We start from the raw sequence: 15,994 nt of genomic DNA, 5'->3' as shown, positions 1-15,994 counted from the left end.
CAGCTCAACCAACCATATTGTAATATCTAAGTAATCATCTTGAAATATGACATTAATAATTGTAATATACACACATCTTATTGTGAGGTTGATTTCACATACACTACTTCGACATTAGCTTGTCTACATACTTGAGCATAGCCAATTTAAATTAACCTTAGCGATGCATACAGTTCCTACCTACATAATAATCTACTCTCTAAGTTACAAGGATGACCTTATTTTATCAACCTCAAACAGAAGCCGTTTGTTGTACAGTATTATCCCACTTAACGCTTAACACTTGTCTATTTCGTTTTAACCTTTATATATAGTCTATGATTTTAACTTGGAGGCTACTATTAGCATCGTTAGCACCGATGTAGCTACCACTCGCTTACACGCTAACCCAAGCCTTAACATTAATTACGTAGCTGATTAAAATCATTAACACATAAATAAGTACTCGAATTTCACTTACCGCATTCATGCACCGTCTGTTTCAACCGCAGAGCGAGTCACAATAGTCCGATATATAAGCATGAAGAACAAACAAACACGGCCGGGGGCAAGTTGTGTTCCCTGGATGAGCTGAACAGGCAGAGTGCCTGTAGCTTCACGGAGCAGCTAGCAGAGAGACAAGAAGCTAACAGCAGCAGTCACTTCACAGAGCCGTCACTCAATGTGACCACGCCCTAATTTATGCAAAAAACTTTAAGACCTAATATAAATAAAAGGGTCTTGTTAGAAAACAATTCACTCACAGATCCATAATCATGAAGGTGGAATCTAACTATATTCATAATAATATTTATTGCATCCATGGTTAGAAACATGTTTTTTTCTGCTGTAAAGTTGGGCATTTTAACATGGGGGTCTATGGAAATTGCTCCTTTCTGCAGTCAGTCTCTATCGGCCAATATATGAACTGCAGTGTGCGTCCTGGCTCTTCCAGAGTTTGCCGCTTGGTCTGAAACCAGAGCCCAGTCTGCTCTGATTGGTTAGCTGGCCTGCTCTGTTGTGATTGGTCAACCTCTTAAGAGATGTCCCGCCCCTTACATACAATGTGTTAGAGCGCAAGCCAATAGGAGCGCAAGTGTTCCATAATGATGTCATTATGTTCAGGAAGTAAACAAAAGAGTCCAATGGAGGCATTTCAGGCAAAGGGGGTTAGCTTAGCATGACAACAGTAGGATACATTGCCTGGGTGATTGAAAGTAACACAATCAGCATACTAGCACCTCTACAGGTCAGTTATAAATATGTAATAATGTATTTTGTTCATTCTGAAAACAGATAAATTGTGTTTTTTTAGGTGCTGGACTTTTTCTGGATTTCTTGATCTTGACTTCCCTTACCTTACGTGATGGCAAAAGGTCAAAAGCGTCGAGGAAGAAAAGACAGAGGCCTTGGAGGAAGAGCACGTAGTGGCTATGTTCCCACACCAGCAGGAAAGTGAAGGTGGTGGCACTCATGGTAAGATAGCAAAACAGCTGCAGAGAAATACAGTGCATCACTGTGTGTGAATGCAGAATTACACCTTACTTTGATATGGTACAGTATGTTTTTGTGTTCACGAGAGGCTCACCTCGGTGGCAGAGCTGATGTTATTAGTCAGGAATCCAGTCAAAGCTGCAACCTGGCAAGAGAAGTAAGGCAGAGCCCAGTTGTCCCGCAGAGGAATTGCATAGTCCACTTTGGTTGTGTCAGGTCTGAGGAAGAAATAACCTGTTATGTCCTGTTGTTATGTCACAACATGCGCTGCGATTCCCCACTCCCAAGAAAGGGTCAGCAACACCATGAAAAGCAGTTAAATGACTTCGGAAAAATTAGCAATGCCCAAAACAACAAACACAAACGATAGCTAAACAAATAGAACCTTAAACTTCCCTAACCAAAGAACAAGTGCCACATTGACAGAAGCAGAATATAGATGAGGCATGCAGAGAAAGCAGGCCGCATGATTCCTCTTACCTATTGATCACATACCAGGCCACGGCCAACATGCCGGCCACCCAGGTGCCGCTCATCACCCAGCTACACACAAACAGGGCAGACACATAGATCGCCTGCAGCCCAAACACGGCTCCGATGTAGAAGTAAATTGGCTCCACAAACTCCTGAAGGCAGAGACATTGTATTGAATACGGGATTCTGGTCAGTTTGGACATTGGTTCAAAACCTCCAGCTATGCGTCGGGATCCTGCTCACCCTGTCGGGGTGATACGGTGTGCTTATTGATGTAACCTAATTAAGTTTAACCATACGACAAAATAAGTCCATGTTTCTGTTCGGTGCTATCGTTATTCATTGCCATGTAATGCAAAACAAAAGCTGACTTCCCTCCACTTTTCCTTACTAAGTGCACTGAATAATTTTTTGCAATATTATGTGAATAGTTCACTGCAATGGCAGCAGATGAGACTTTTTAAACTACATGGAGAATCATTGTTTTACTCGGCATTGGTCGGTTTAGTTTGGGGCTTTTATTGTGACTTTAAATAAAATAAAATAATGCTTCTTCTTGTGCCATGCAGCTCCACTTGTGTTGACATGGGCCGGATTGAGAAGATCAAATACAACCCAGCATGGCACCTCAGGGCCATTTCCAATGGTAAACCAATGAATCTGACAGGTAAAAAACTCATTTAACTGTCTCTATTAATACTTGTTAAACTGAGTCAAACCAGCTAAAATAAAAATGCTCTTAACCAATCGCTACATAAAAAATCAAGGCATTATGACAGTTTTCAATGTGTTTGCCAGTAATTAAAGTATTTAGTACCTTTCTTCCTTCTCTCCATCTGGTAAACAAATATGACACCAATGTCTAGTCCATAGCATATCAGAAACAACAAAACCCCGCTCACCTCGCTGCCTGTGAATCTGTATATAAAGCTGGTGATGAGCTCTGGGTACAGAGACAAGCGCACCACTGCGTTGATGGTCTGCCCTGCAACTGTCCTGTTATCCATCATCAGCTCATAAAACCCTGCAAAATCAGAACATTACACATGCTTTAGTCACAGCAGGGAAATGTACATTGTTACGTCACATGTACAATGCAGACAAAATAAAATAAGAAAACTAACATTATAAAAATGAAGTGAAGTAGCAGCTAGTAATAACAAGAGCAAAATGCAAAAGTGTTCATCGCACTGTTGAAGCCGTGGGTCATTGCACAAGATGGTTTTTAGTCTATATTGGTGAGTATACACAAGCGACCCTTTTTTCCTGTATACACCACATAGCTGATTGACAAGGGCATAGTGACCTTTATAGGTAGTAAGTAAGTTGTTTTGTTGTCGTATTTAATATCTCTCTAGAATAAGAATAAATGTACCTCTATCGAAAGGTGTTGCAGTCAGCATCTGCTTGTAGTAGTAATAGTAGAGCCCGCTGCCTCCCTGGAAGGTGATTTCCCGCTCTAGCTCCTGAGACACAAGTAATTGAATTTCAGAATTGATGCAGTGAACTTGAAATGCATGCAGGCAGACTCCTGAAAAACAAAGTCACCCACCTGTCTAGTGGAAAACCAGAACTTCCTGTCATGATAAGCAGACAGATACGCTGCATAGAGCATGCCACAGGCAACTGCCGCCAGACATCCGAAGAACACCCTCACCAGGCGCTGCAAAACACCTGCAGAGCACATACCAGTGAACACACCATATATCACATCATACTTATTAGTATAATGACACGTTTTTGCCTGTATTTTCATAGAAACTCTTTTTTTCGCAATTCTCTATAAATTGTTTTTAACTGCTGATAAAGTGTTTGAGGCTATTTCTTAAACAACATTACAATGTCAACTTTTTTTAATTTGTTTTACTATTTCCAGTTATTTTACAACTCTTTTTAGCTGAATTCTAGTTCAGTATTGTTCTTAAGCTTTAAATTAGATACAAAAATGTTTGTATTGTGATTAACAATAAGAAAAAATGTATTGGCACACACTTTACATGAAAAAGGTACTATAAACCTGTTGTGAGATTTCCGAGGTTAAACAAAGTAGTGAGAGCAATACAAAAAGATCAATTAGTCTAGATTCACATAAAAAAAAGTTATTTTTTTAGTTAATCAATACCTCCTACACAGAGTTATGTTAAGTTCAGTTTTTGTTTGTCTGCAGGATAACAGAAACATTAGTTGACCTATATTCATGAAAGTTGGTGAAAGGTAGTAGCATGGGCCGATGAAGAAAACTTTACATTTTGAAGCATATCTGAATCAAGGGTTGCATTAATGCATTCTTTTTCACTTTGCCCTTCAAGTTTTTAGTGTGTTCCAATGAAGGTGAGTGAAATTGTATGAATTGCTGGTATGATTGTTTTATCTGTCCATCAGCATTTCCTGTGAAACTCAGGATACAGACATGTGGTTTTAGAGGAAGTATAGGCCTACAAATGTTTTTTTACACAATAATATATGATTAAAGTCAGGTCTTCTTAAATGTCACAAAACATTAAAAGGTTTATGCTCATTTTGATTATATGGCTTATTGAGTACAATAAAACGTTGTATAGAAGTGACACAGCCATACAAAAAGATGATCAGAGAAGCATTGGTAGAGTGGGAAAAAAACAGTGGACTGACAGTAATATTGATCAGTTTGCAGGGCATTAATTTACCTGCAGAAGATCTCGTGGGTCTTTTAACAGGTGACTCGGGTGTTTTTGATTCTTCTTCTTTATGTTGAGCGTCCTCTTCTTTAACCTCACCCTCATCTTTCTGCTGCTTTCCGGCTCCATTTCTGCCAATGGACACCTCATCCTCCTCTGTTTTCACCGGCTCTTTAATACAAGGTCAGGTTACAACAGTTAGGTACTTTAACGACAAGCTGTGTACAAATGTAAATGTAAGTTACCCGGATGTTTTTTGAACAGGAAGCTAACCGTTTTAGCTAGCAAGGCGCAAAATTCGCCAAACTTACTTGCCGTCTGCACCTCAGGTTCATGTTGGCTCTCCCCCTCTTCTTTATCTCCATCCAAAGTGTATTTTTTCCGACATTTTAACTCAGTCATGACGAGATACAATTAATCCGAGGAGTTGTCTGGTGTGTTGAGACACCAGCATGCTAGCTAACAAGAGGTTAGCTAACCCAAGAGCCCTCAAATCAGTACTTCGCTTTGTGGTAAACTACACAGGTGACAAGCCGAAATACAAACAACCCTTTTCTGGTTCAAGTTGTCTTGTATTAAGTTGTAAATCAGCAGTTTTTTGTATTGGTGATATGGACTGTTATGAGGACTGGACTGTGGGCTCTTACAGCGGAAGTCGCAGATGGCTTCTTCTTCATCATTCCGGCAGAGTAGGCTCAGATGCAGTAAGTGCATCTGTAGCATTTAGCTGCCTCCCACCGGTGCTTTGCCCCTTGTGGTCTTATTTGTAGTATTGCATAGCTCTCTCTTTTGATATATTCTATAGACATACTACATATCAATTTAAACCATAGATAATACAGCTTGTATGGTAACTTGTACCTCATCTTTCCCATTGCCAGTAGTGTAAAAGTACAGTTACTCAAGTACTGTACTTAAGCTCAATGAGGAAGTTTGTCCTTTACAAACATGAGTATCTCTAGTTTCTGCTCCTTTTTTATTCTACCCCACTACAATTCCAGCTAGTATTGTACTTTTACTCCACCACATTTATTTAATACCTTAAGTTATTTTGCAGATATGGATTAATGATATAAAACATACTCAGCACTTATAGGACTTTAGTTACACCTGGATTAAAATTCACAAATACCCAGCAGTAAATAAAATAATAATAAATAGTTCCACTTTACAAGCTATTATAAACCTATTAATGCATCAATATTTATAATGAAAACATATATATATCATTCCGAAATTGGCCAATCTGGATAATAAGTACTTTTACTTTTGGTAGAAATTTTTTAAAAACTTTATTTTTTCTTCTATACGATATAGTATACTAGATTAAACACACCAACTAATACAAAAACAATGTCCTACTATGTTTCAATTTTGGTTTGTTGAACAAGACAAATTGCTTTTGAACAGTATTTTCTTTCTTTCAATTGGCTTTGTTAACACATACGTGTTAACTCAAACGTGATTTGAATATTAAAACATTGAATGAACAATATAAATAATTTTCCCACAGTAAAATCCTCTTTTGAGAAATGGTTCAACTGCAGCCCAATGTCAAAATGTTGAATTGAGTCAAAATTAAATGAACACATTTGTGATTTCAGTGTGCAAAAATCATTGATTGACTTGACAATCACAGTAAAATGTTCATATGAAAGCACAAATATCAGTTACATCAATGTGTTAAAATATTCTTTAAAAACATTTAAAACCAGAAAGAACACAGTTAGTGCAAACAATATTAAAAATAGTAAAAGAACATAAAAGACGACATCACATTTTTATCAGGAACCTGCTAAATCTGGTCCCAAAGTAAAAAGAAAAATGGGAGTACATTTCCCAACACCTAATGTATGTACTGTATACAAAACACACATTTAAACTTAACAATACCACTGGGATTCTTTAAGGAGCTATCTCTCTGGCAGATTTCCACTTTCAACAATAAAACTATCAAAAAAACACCATAACCAGTATTCCATCTGCTTATTCTTCTTCTGGTGAGTCGATGTTCGAGATCATTTCATCATCAGGAATCTTTTTTTCTGTTTTGGAGTGTAGGAATAACGTTAGTCTTTTTTTTTCAGATTTTATAGTAACATATACAATGACTTGATCATGTAATAAGTACCTGGACTGGTTTTGTGCAGGGCTCCGGCTTCTTCCAGATCACACCTCTCCACGATTATTCTCATGAGTTTGGTCACTTGTGGGTGTTTAGCGGCGTCGAATAAAGGCTCATCGTCGCAACTGTTGCTTGAAGACGCTGAAGAAAAAGAATGATACAAAAAATGTGGCTAATAACTACAAAAATCCAGATTGATCAATTAAAAAAGAAAATCTTCACAATACTACATTTGCTTCAATATTTATTTTCGTGTTTTTTTTTTTAGGAACACATTGTCTTGCCTCTAGAAATAGTCCTACACTCCTTTTGTTATGCTATGTATTTGAACTCTGTTAATATATCTTCACGAGCCAAGACTTTTTACCTGAAACATTCTTCTTTTTTGGCTTTTTGGGAGTTGTGTTCCTCTTTTTCTTTGCTGGTGAAGCTTTCGTTTGTTTGCCTCTACTTTGCCTTTTTACAACATTAACTAAGGGTTCATAGTCCGAGCTGCCATCGGAGAGATCTGAGCTGCTGCTGGTCCACTCTGAAATATAAAACACAAATGCATGACACACAATATTAGATGCTTTACAATTCTACACATTCCTGAATATTCTTTATCCAGTGAGGACCTGCGTTCTTTTTCTTCTTTGCAGGTGAAGCCTTTGTTTTGTTTTTTGTTTGTCTGTCTGGGGTTTTCTTTTTCCCAACATTAATCAAGGTTTCATCATCTGAGCTGTCGCTTGTCGTGTCTGAAAATAATTCAAGTAAAATAAATAGAAAGCATAATAGGAATGTCCTACTATAAAAAGGTTCTTAGATATTCTTCTATCCAGTGAAGACTCTTGCTGAGCAACTAAACGGTCTCCACTGTTGGTGTCGTTATATGCAGATTCTGTCACCTGTGTTGTTCTTCTTCGCAGGTGAAGCCTTTGTTTTGTTTTTTGTTTGTCTGTCTGGGGTTTTCTTTTTCCCAACATTAATCAAGGGTTCATCATCTGAGCTGTCGCCTGTCGTCTCTGAAAAAGTATTATTTTTAACGTCAGTGCAAGACAGATAATAAGAGAATGCTTCACAATACCACGTCTTCTTAAAGTGGCCCTGTTATGCACCTTTTCAGTTTGATATATGTATATTGTACTCCTACCGTGACGTGTTTACATGCTGTAACGTACAAAAATACTGTTGTGATTGGACAACAGCATGGAGATGTCCCTACCCCATCTTGTACAATGTTTTGGAGCACAAGCTAATAGAAGCGTAAGTGTTACATAGTGATATCTTTATGTTATCGAAGGGGGTGTGGTTTGGGTAGTGGGTGGGAGAGAAACTCTCTTTGAGCCTTTGGAGACCATTTTCATGCATTAAACCTATCGAACACACTACAGGAAAGAGGGCCTTTTAAAAAATGGTTTCGAGGGAAGGGGTTTTCATAAGGAACCACATCATCTACACTGCTGGTGTAGTGATATGCTTTTTACTTTTACTGTCACCTGTAGTCCTCTTTTTTTTTTTAGCAGGTGAAGCCTTCGGTTTGTTTTTTCTTCTTTTGTTTGTGCTTTTCTTTTTCCCACCATAAGAGCTGTCGCTTGCCGTGTCTGAAAAATAACAATTGAAAACATAAATACCTAACACAATAGGTATGTGCTTCACGGTAAACCATTTTCTAAGCTATTGTTTAACATGGATTTTCTGTCACCTATGTTCTTCTTCTTTGCAGGTGAAGCCTTCGTTTTTTTCCTTGTTTGTATGTTTGCGGTTTTCTTTTTCCCGAAATGACTCAAGGGTTCATCATCTGAGCTGCTTGTTGACTCTGAAAAAGTATGATTGGAAACATAAAATAATAGGAATGTGTTTACCTCATTATCTCAACTGTTGGTGTTAAGATTTGCATTTTGCCGTCACCTGTGTTCGTCTCCCTTTTTGCACGTAAAGCTTTTTGTTGAATTTTTCTTTGTGTGTCTGTGGTTTTCTTTTTCGCGACATTAATTACAGGTTCATCGTCTGAGCTGTCGCTTTTTGACTCTGAAAAATAAGTAATAAAAACACATCAATCACAGACGTAAATATTTGTTGATCCAGTAAAGTATTTGCTGAGGAAGCACATTATCTCCACAGTTCATTTTCATTTTCTGTCACCGGCGTTCCTCTTCTTCTTCGCAGGTGAAGCCTTCGGTTTGACTTTTGTTTGTCTGTCTGTGCTCTTCTTTTTCCCAACATTAATCAGGGGTTTATCGTCCGGACTATCGCTTGTCGACTCTAAAAAAATATGAATCAAACATAAATGATTGACAGAAAATAGAAATCCATAATTGTTTGAATCTATTCTTTCTATATTGTAAAATACTGTAATATAAAGAATACACAATGCTTATAAAGAATTTGTATTCCTGTATTTATTTTCCTGTCTTTTCAATTTGTTGTATATCCCTTTGAATGAGATAACACAATTAGAAATCAAATTAAAAAAGTTGCAATTATTTTAATATTAATAAAAGACAAGAAAAAATGCTTTAAAATACTCACAATAACACAAAAATAAAGTTTTCATGAGTATCTGTTTTTCAAGTAAAGAGTTAGGAATCTCACTGTTGATGTTACGATAAGTGTTTTCTTTTCTTTCACTTCAACTGGCTAACACTGGCTGGGCTGGACTCTTTACCTGTCGTCTTTTTTGACTTTGTGTTCCTCTTCGGAGTTGAAGCCTTTTTGGTTTGTTTCTTCTTTTCCGAAAGATTACTCAAGGGTTCATCCTCTGAGCTTTCATCCGAGGATCCTGCCAAACAACAGCCACAGAGGTAAGGAATGGATATTCAAATGTCATCATGTTTTGATCACGTCATGATTCCTGCTACAGTACCTCGTCTCTTTGTGGACCCTCTGCCTTGCGCTGCGGTTTTCTTCTTTGTGTTTTCCTTCACTGGTTCCTTCTTTTTGGCAACCAGATTCACCAAGGGCACATCGTCATCACCGGAGCTGCTGTCTTTAGGCGCCTTCCTCTTCATTGGTGACCGTGGTTCATCATCTGAGCTGTCACCAGAAGACTCATCGTATTTAACTACAACAAACAAAACATAAATATTTGGTGAAAGAATTACAAGTAAAGCATTTTTGATGACTTTTGACTTGCACATTTTCACTCATACCCTCTTTCCTTGCTGAGTTCCTTTTTGATCTGACGACTGGGGCCGCTTTTCTAGGAGTCCCAGACGGTGACTTTCTCTGACGATTGGGGTAACGTTTCTTGCCAACTTTCCTCAGAGGCTCATCATCACAGTCATCATCAGAGTCATCATCGTCATCCATTGATTCTGGGTGAGAAAAGCAAGTAAGTAGAAAAGTTTCTTCAACAGAGAAAAGCCCTTATCTGTTGCATGTCAACGTATAGAACATATGTTACCTTTCTTCTTAATAACAACAGATTTCTTTGGAGAGACCGAGGAAGTCTTCTTTGCAGCTTTTGAGGGCTTTTTGGCCTTTTTTATGAGAGGCTCATCGTCGGAGTCATCATCTGTATTCTTATCTGAAACGTTTAGATATATCAAAAGATTTAAAGCCATACTTTACCGACTGAAATGTTGTAAGTGACATGATTATGTAACAACCTGCTTTCTTGTCACTTGTGCCATTTGATTTGAGTGACGTGTTGTCTTTTTCCTCAGCTGGAGCAGAGACTTTTTTCTTTTTGATCAAAGGTTCATCATCTGAGGAGTCATCAGAAGCTAAAACAGGGGAAGGAATACAATTATAGAATGCATCAGCTTAGCTTTGAACTGTTACAACTGTTGACAGTCAGTCTTATTTATTTTTTAACTCACCTTGTTCTTCCTTTTTTGAGTTAACGTCGTCTTCAGAGCAGGAGCTGTTATTCTCTGATCAGACATGATGAAGAAAACAGTAATAACATTTACATTTTGGTCTGGTAAAATGATTTACAAGTTCAACAATATATTTGGACGCAACAAAATTCCCTTTTTTCTAGTATACATATCCTGATTTAAGTACGTATTTTCCACTACTTATAGCCAACTCTACAATTAACTCAGAAATGTGTGTCTAGTTAACGAGACTGAAAACAAGGCATATCCCCAAAACAGTCATAACAAAATATTTCCTTAACTAGGTAACTTAAGTAAACATTGTCATAAAACAGTAGCCTATAAATAGGTTAGTGACCACTCCTGCAATCAAAAATATGTAGTGACAGTACTTGAGTTTGGTTAGCAAAGCACATGTAAATATGTTGCTTATAGATGACTACTGATCAATGCACAAGTCAAGTTTAACCTGTTTGTATTATACTTCAAAATATGTTTGTAAAGGGGGGAAAAAGTATTGAGATATAGAGTAGTAAAGTTTCTAAATACTAGAAGTTTGAACTCCTACCCTTTTTCCTTGCTGCGTTCCTTTGTGATCTGACTGAGGCCGCTTTTCTAGGAGTCCCAGATGGTGACTTTCTCTCACGTTTGGGGTAATGTTTCTTGCCAGGTTTACTCAGAGGCTCATAATCCGAATCATGATCATCGTTATCCAGGGATTCTGTGTAAATAATGGTAGTTACAATCACGCGTCTGCTACAGAGAACAGCACCTTTCTGTCGCATGTCAATGTAGAGAACACACACTGACTGGCCACTTTATTAGGTTCATCTGTTCAACTGCTTGTTAATACAAATATCTAATCAGCCAATCACATGGCAGCAACTCAATGCATTTAAGCATATACACATGGTCAAGACGACCTGGTGAAGTTCAAACGGAGCATCAGAAAGGGGAAGAAAGGTGATTTAAGTGACTTTGAACATGGCATGGGTGTTGTGCCAAGCGGCTGGTCTGAGTATTTCAAAAACTGCTGATCTACTGGGATTATCACGCACAACCATCTCAAGGGTTTACAGAGAATGGTCCGAAAAGGGAAAATATCCAGTGAGCGGCAGTTCTCTGGGCAAAAATGCCTTGTTGATGCCAGACTGAGGTCAGAGGAGAATGGCCAGACTGGTTAAAGATGATAGAAAGGCAACAGTAACTAAAATAACCACTCGTTACAACCAAGGTATGCAGGGGACCATCTCTGAGCGCACAACATGTGGAACCCTGAAGCAGAGGGGCTACAGCAGCAGAAGACCACACAGGTTGCCACTCCTGTCAGCTACGGAGAGGAAACTGAGGCTACAATTTGCACAGGCTGAACAAAATTGGACAATAGAAGATTGGAAAAATGTTGCCTGGCCTGATGAGTCTCGATTTCTACTGCGACATTAGGACCACAGGGTCAGAGTTTGGTGTAAACAACATGAAAGTATGGATCCATCCTGGCTTCTATCAACGGTTCAGGCTGGTGGTGGAGGTGTAATGGTGAGAGGGATATCTTCTTGGCATACTTTGGGACCCTTGGGCATGGTTAAAAACGCCACAGCCTACCTGAGTATTTTTGCTGACCATGTCCATCCCTTTATGACCAGTGTAACCATCTTCCAGCAGGATAACGTGCCATGTCACAAAGCTCAAATCATCTCCAACTAGTTTCTTGAACATGACAATTACTGTCATTAAAATGGCCTCCACAGTCAGCAGATCTCAATCATATAGAGCACCTTTGGGATTTGGTGGAACGAGAGATTTGCATCATGGATGTGCAGCCGACCAATCAGCAGCAACTGCGTGATTGCTATCATGTCAATATGGACCAAAATCTCTGAGGAATGTTTCCAGCACCTTGTTGAGTCTATGCCACAAAGAATTAAGGTGAAGCTGAAGGCAAAAGGGGTCCAACCCGGTACTAGCAAGGTGTGCCTAATAAAGTGGCTTGTGAGTGTATGTTACCTTTCTTCTTCAAATCAACTGATTTTTTTGGAGAGACCGAGGAAGTCTTCTTTGCCGCTTTTGAGGGCTTTTTGGCCTTTTTTATGAGAGGCTCATCGTCGGAGTCATCATCTGTATTCATATCTGAAACATTTAGATATATCAAAAGATTTAAAGCCATACTTTATAGACAGCTAAAATGTTGTAAGTGACATGATTATGTAACAACCTGCTTTCTTGTCACTTGTGCCATTTGATTTGAGTGACGTGTTGTCTTTTTCCTCCACTTCCTCAGCTGGAGCAGAGACTTTTTTCTTTTTGATCAAAGGTTCATCATCTGAAGGGTCATCAGAAGCTAAAACAGGGGAAGACAGTAGAGGTTTCTCAATACTCTAATTTCCCCTCCTCGACTCCTCGGTCCTCCGGTAGTGACCCGGAAATGGATTTCAGCTCGCCATGTTGAAGGACATCTCATTTCTCTAAATGCACATCGAGGACCGAGCATCGAGGAGGCTCTCTGGAGGAGCTATGATCGAGGATACACTGATGCATTCTCCACGGCTCCTCCACGGATGCATTTCCGGGAACGGTGGAGGCTTGACGCACGGCCGGACTTATCTCAGTCAATGACAGCTCTGCATGCATCCCCTGGATATTATTTTATTAACTGCTTTCATCGCGACGCGATGTTTACAGTGAGAACAGCTGTGAGGTCCGTGCAGAAAGCAGAGCAGTGTGTATAATATATATCACTCAGTATAACAGGCCTACTCTCTTTATTTGCTTCAGTTTAGTAGATAACTACTAACAAAGAGTCGATATTTTTCGAAGAGCATTCAGTGCTTCACATAATAAAATACACAACGGCTGTAGCCTGATTATGCTTTAGGAGCAGTAGGTGTGTGTGGTACAGTGTGTAGGTGTGTGTGTTACAGTGCGTAGATGCGGCGGACAGACGGGTCTCAGTTGGTTTGGTGTCCTATGCTTACTTCTAATACTTGTACAAGTACATAAAAATATTGGCCAAAATACAACTTTTGGCCCATAATTGCAATTCCCCATATCAGCGACCAGAGAGAGAGGGGGGGGGGAGATATAGCCAGTCTCTGATTGTGTTACGTTATGAGTGCTCTCATACTTGTTTGATTCTGAAATTGTGTGTGTTTATATGTCCGCATCTGTAGCCTGTTATTGTCTCATTATACCGCACTGTCAATGAATTAAAAGTAAATATATAAACGTCATGAACACATCTGTCCATCAGACAGAGGGCTGCTGTGCCTCCTGTCATCATTAATGGACGTCTCTTTAAAATGACCGCTCAGAGGAGAGGAGTTCTCATTTCTCTAACCGCCTGCTGCTTCCCCTCCTCTCCTCAGTTCCCCTCCTCAGTCCTCCGCTCGCATCTCCTGTGGGTTGGACTAAGTCTCGAGGATAGGAGTCGAGGATAGGAGTCGAGGAGGGGAAATTAGAGTATTGAGAAACCTCTATTAACATACAACGTGTATTACCTTAGCTTTTAACCATCACAAATTGTTGGCAGTCTGTTTTATTGTTTTGAACTCACCACGTGTGTCCTGTTTTGACTTAGTGCTCGAGCTGTGTGTGTTTTCATGTGACTGCTTCTCCTCAATGTCTGGCTTGGCCTGGAGCTTTGAGAGAGTAACGTCATCTTCAGAGCAGGTGTTCCCTGATCAGAGACACAATGGGATGAATAACAATAATAACATTTCAAATATAGTCTATTAAAATGATCATAAAAGTTTAACAAAACATTTCTATCAAATGCATTATCTGATTTAAGAAAGTATTTTCCAGATATTGGAAGTGACTAAACATTTGACTCAGAAATGTATTTAAAGTTTAACACTCTTTAACAGATACTTTGAGACTAAAAAGAAGGCATGTCCACAATTGAGTAATACAAATGTGTATTTCTTCGACATATAAGTAAAAGTTGTATTAGAACAGTTAAAAACACTTTGGGGACAAGTTCTGAAATCAAAAGTACCATAACATTTTACTGAGGTACAGTGCTTAAACAACTCCCCGCCACAGCTTTTTACCAGTAGTACCACTAGTATAGACCACTACAAGTACAATTTAATACAAGTTTACAAGTTAATCTACGAACACATTGCTCACATTTCCTTTTTTTCTATATTAAAGTTACAGCATAAGGATGATTGTTTGTCGCCTGTAGTTACAGAGTTTATTTTTAAGTAATAGTAGATACAACAGTTTAAAATAATTGAGAAATAAAAGTAACGTTACTATAACATTTTACCCATCTACAGTAGACCGTTTTAACTACTTTCAACACTGTTAATCCTATCAAACTCTCTTAAATACTATCCTGGTAAATAACGTCATTGTATTGGTCAGTTTGAAACTCTACCATCTTCACTGTTAAAATACACAGTAGTAAAAGCAGTTGTGGTAGTGTTTTACTTCAATACTGTAAGCTAATTTTAGCTTTTAGCTGCAACGCAGTCCAATACATCGTTTGGATATGAATTAGCGTTAAATAAACAAAACAAACAAATAGTAAGGCTAACAACCTGGAGGGTCTTGGGCCACTTGACTCGGAACGTCCGCCGTGTTGCAGTCCATGGTGTTGCTCAGTACGAGTTAATCAATACTCTGGATCCGAAACGCGCCAATCTGCTTGAACTGCAATGCAGCTGTTAGCCTCTGAGTTAGCTAAATGTTTGTTGTGATTGTTGTCACCGGCAGTTACGTGTGCTGGTGCTGGTCCGCGATAGTTAAACGACAGTCCCTGTTTCACAGAGTGTCATCAAACACGCTTTAAAATCTAGTTTCTCCAGTCCTTATTAATGTCATATTTTCAGGGTTTTTTTTCCTCTTTCTTCCGTGTCGTTGTCACTACCCGATCTGCCGCCCTGACCTATCTGCAGTGCGCATGTGCGAGATGGTCCGCCATATTGGACAACTCTGTACGGCAACCCAAGTAGGACACTTGACACAGTGGCTTTTGGCAAAGCACAAAAAGAAAACTAACTTCTGTTAGACAGCTATATGCCATACATTTTTGCATACATCCACAGTAAATATTTATTCATTATGATAGCTGTCCAACATAAGTTAAATTCATTTCTCACTTATTCTGACAATGTACTTAACCCCAAATAAAAGAACCCAATAAAAAGAGTTGTTAAATAATAGTGAAGTCACGTTGTAATAACAATAACTCATCTCTCTCGAGTTTTCTTTTTGTGCTTTGCCAAAAGCCACTTTGTCAAGTGTCCTACTTGGGTTGCCGTACGGAGTTGTCCAAAATGGCGGACCATCTCGCCAGGGCCGCCTTAATGCACGGGCTGACCTGGGCTGAAGCCCAGGGGCCTACGGAGATCGAGGGCCTATCATGAGCAAATAAAAAAAAAAAAAAAAAAAAAATTCAATTTTTTTATTTTTTTATTTCGGGTGTTTTAAAAAAAAAAGTTAAATAAACTAAGTCT

General features: G+C 38.8%; 2 protein-coding genes across 8 annotated transcripts; both read right to left on the bottom strand.

Annotated features, from left to right (window-relative positions):
* Positions 1-1,093: 1,093 nt before the first annotated feature.
* LOC104954059 (probable C-mannosyltransferase DPY19L4) lies at positions 1,094-5,311 on the bottom strand. The gene is made up of 8 exons (XM_010781114.1): positions 4,916-5,311; positions 4,614-4,775; positions 3,500-3,621; positions 3,323-3,413; positions 2,850-2,971; positions 1,954-2,099; positions 1,568-1,691; positions 1,094-1,472 (listed from the first exon to the last, which is right to left on the bottom strand). The coding sequence occupies exons 1-8, from the start codon at positions 5,004-5,006 to the stop codon at positions 1,230-1,232; spliced, it is 1,101 nt and encodes a 366-aa protein (XP_010779416.1). The 5' UTR covers positions 5,007-5,311; the 3' UTR covers positions 1,094-1,229.
* Positions 5,312-5,879: 568 nt separating this feature from the next.
* On the bottom strand, positions 5,880-15,437 carry LOC104954014 (nucleolin 2). 7 transcript variants are annotated; one of them, XM_010781062.1, is made up of 20 exons: positions 15,077-15,437; positions 14,083-14,205; positions 12,745-12,870; positions 12,537-12,659; positions 11,101-11,253; positions 10,533-10,586; positions 10,320-10,436; positions 10,115-10,237; positions 9,861-10,025; positions 9,575-9,772; positions 9,377-9,490; positions 8,854-8,979; positions 8,620-8,739; positions 8,414-8,527; positions 8,208-8,312; positions 7,617-7,733; positions 7,347-7,466; positions 7,097-7,258; positions 6,736-6,870; positions 5,880-6,649 (listed from the first exon to the last, which is right to left on the bottom strand). In XM_010781062.1, the coding sequence occupies exons 1-20, from the start codon at positions 15,126-15,128 to the stop codon at positions 6,591-6,593; spliced, it is 2,406 nt and encodes an 801-aa protein (XP_010779364.1). In that variant the 5' UTR covers positions 15,129-15,437; the 3' UTR covers positions 5,880-6,590. The 7 variants fall into 7 exon arrangements, with proteins under 7 accessions (XP_010779364.1, XP_010779371.1, XP_010779378.1 ...); XM_010781069.1 differs by having other exon boundaries at positions 8,854-8,973; XM_010781076.1 differs by lacking the exon at positions 7,347-7,466.
* Between the last annotated feature and the right edge of the window lie 557 nt (positions 15,438-15,994).

This window comes from Notothenia coriiceps, unplaced genomic scaffold (assembly GCF_000735185.1).
Source record: "Notothenia coriiceps isolate Sejong01 unplaced genomic scaffold, NC01 NC01_scaffold00000491, whole genome shotgun sequence".
Taxonomy (NCBI): domain Eukaryota; kingdom Metazoa; phylum Chordata; class Actinopteri; order Perciformes; family Nototheniidae; genus Notothenia; species Notothenia coriiceps.
The sequence above is the reverse complement of the archived record's forward strand: the minus strand, read 5'-3'. Positions and strand labels throughout refer to the sequence as shown.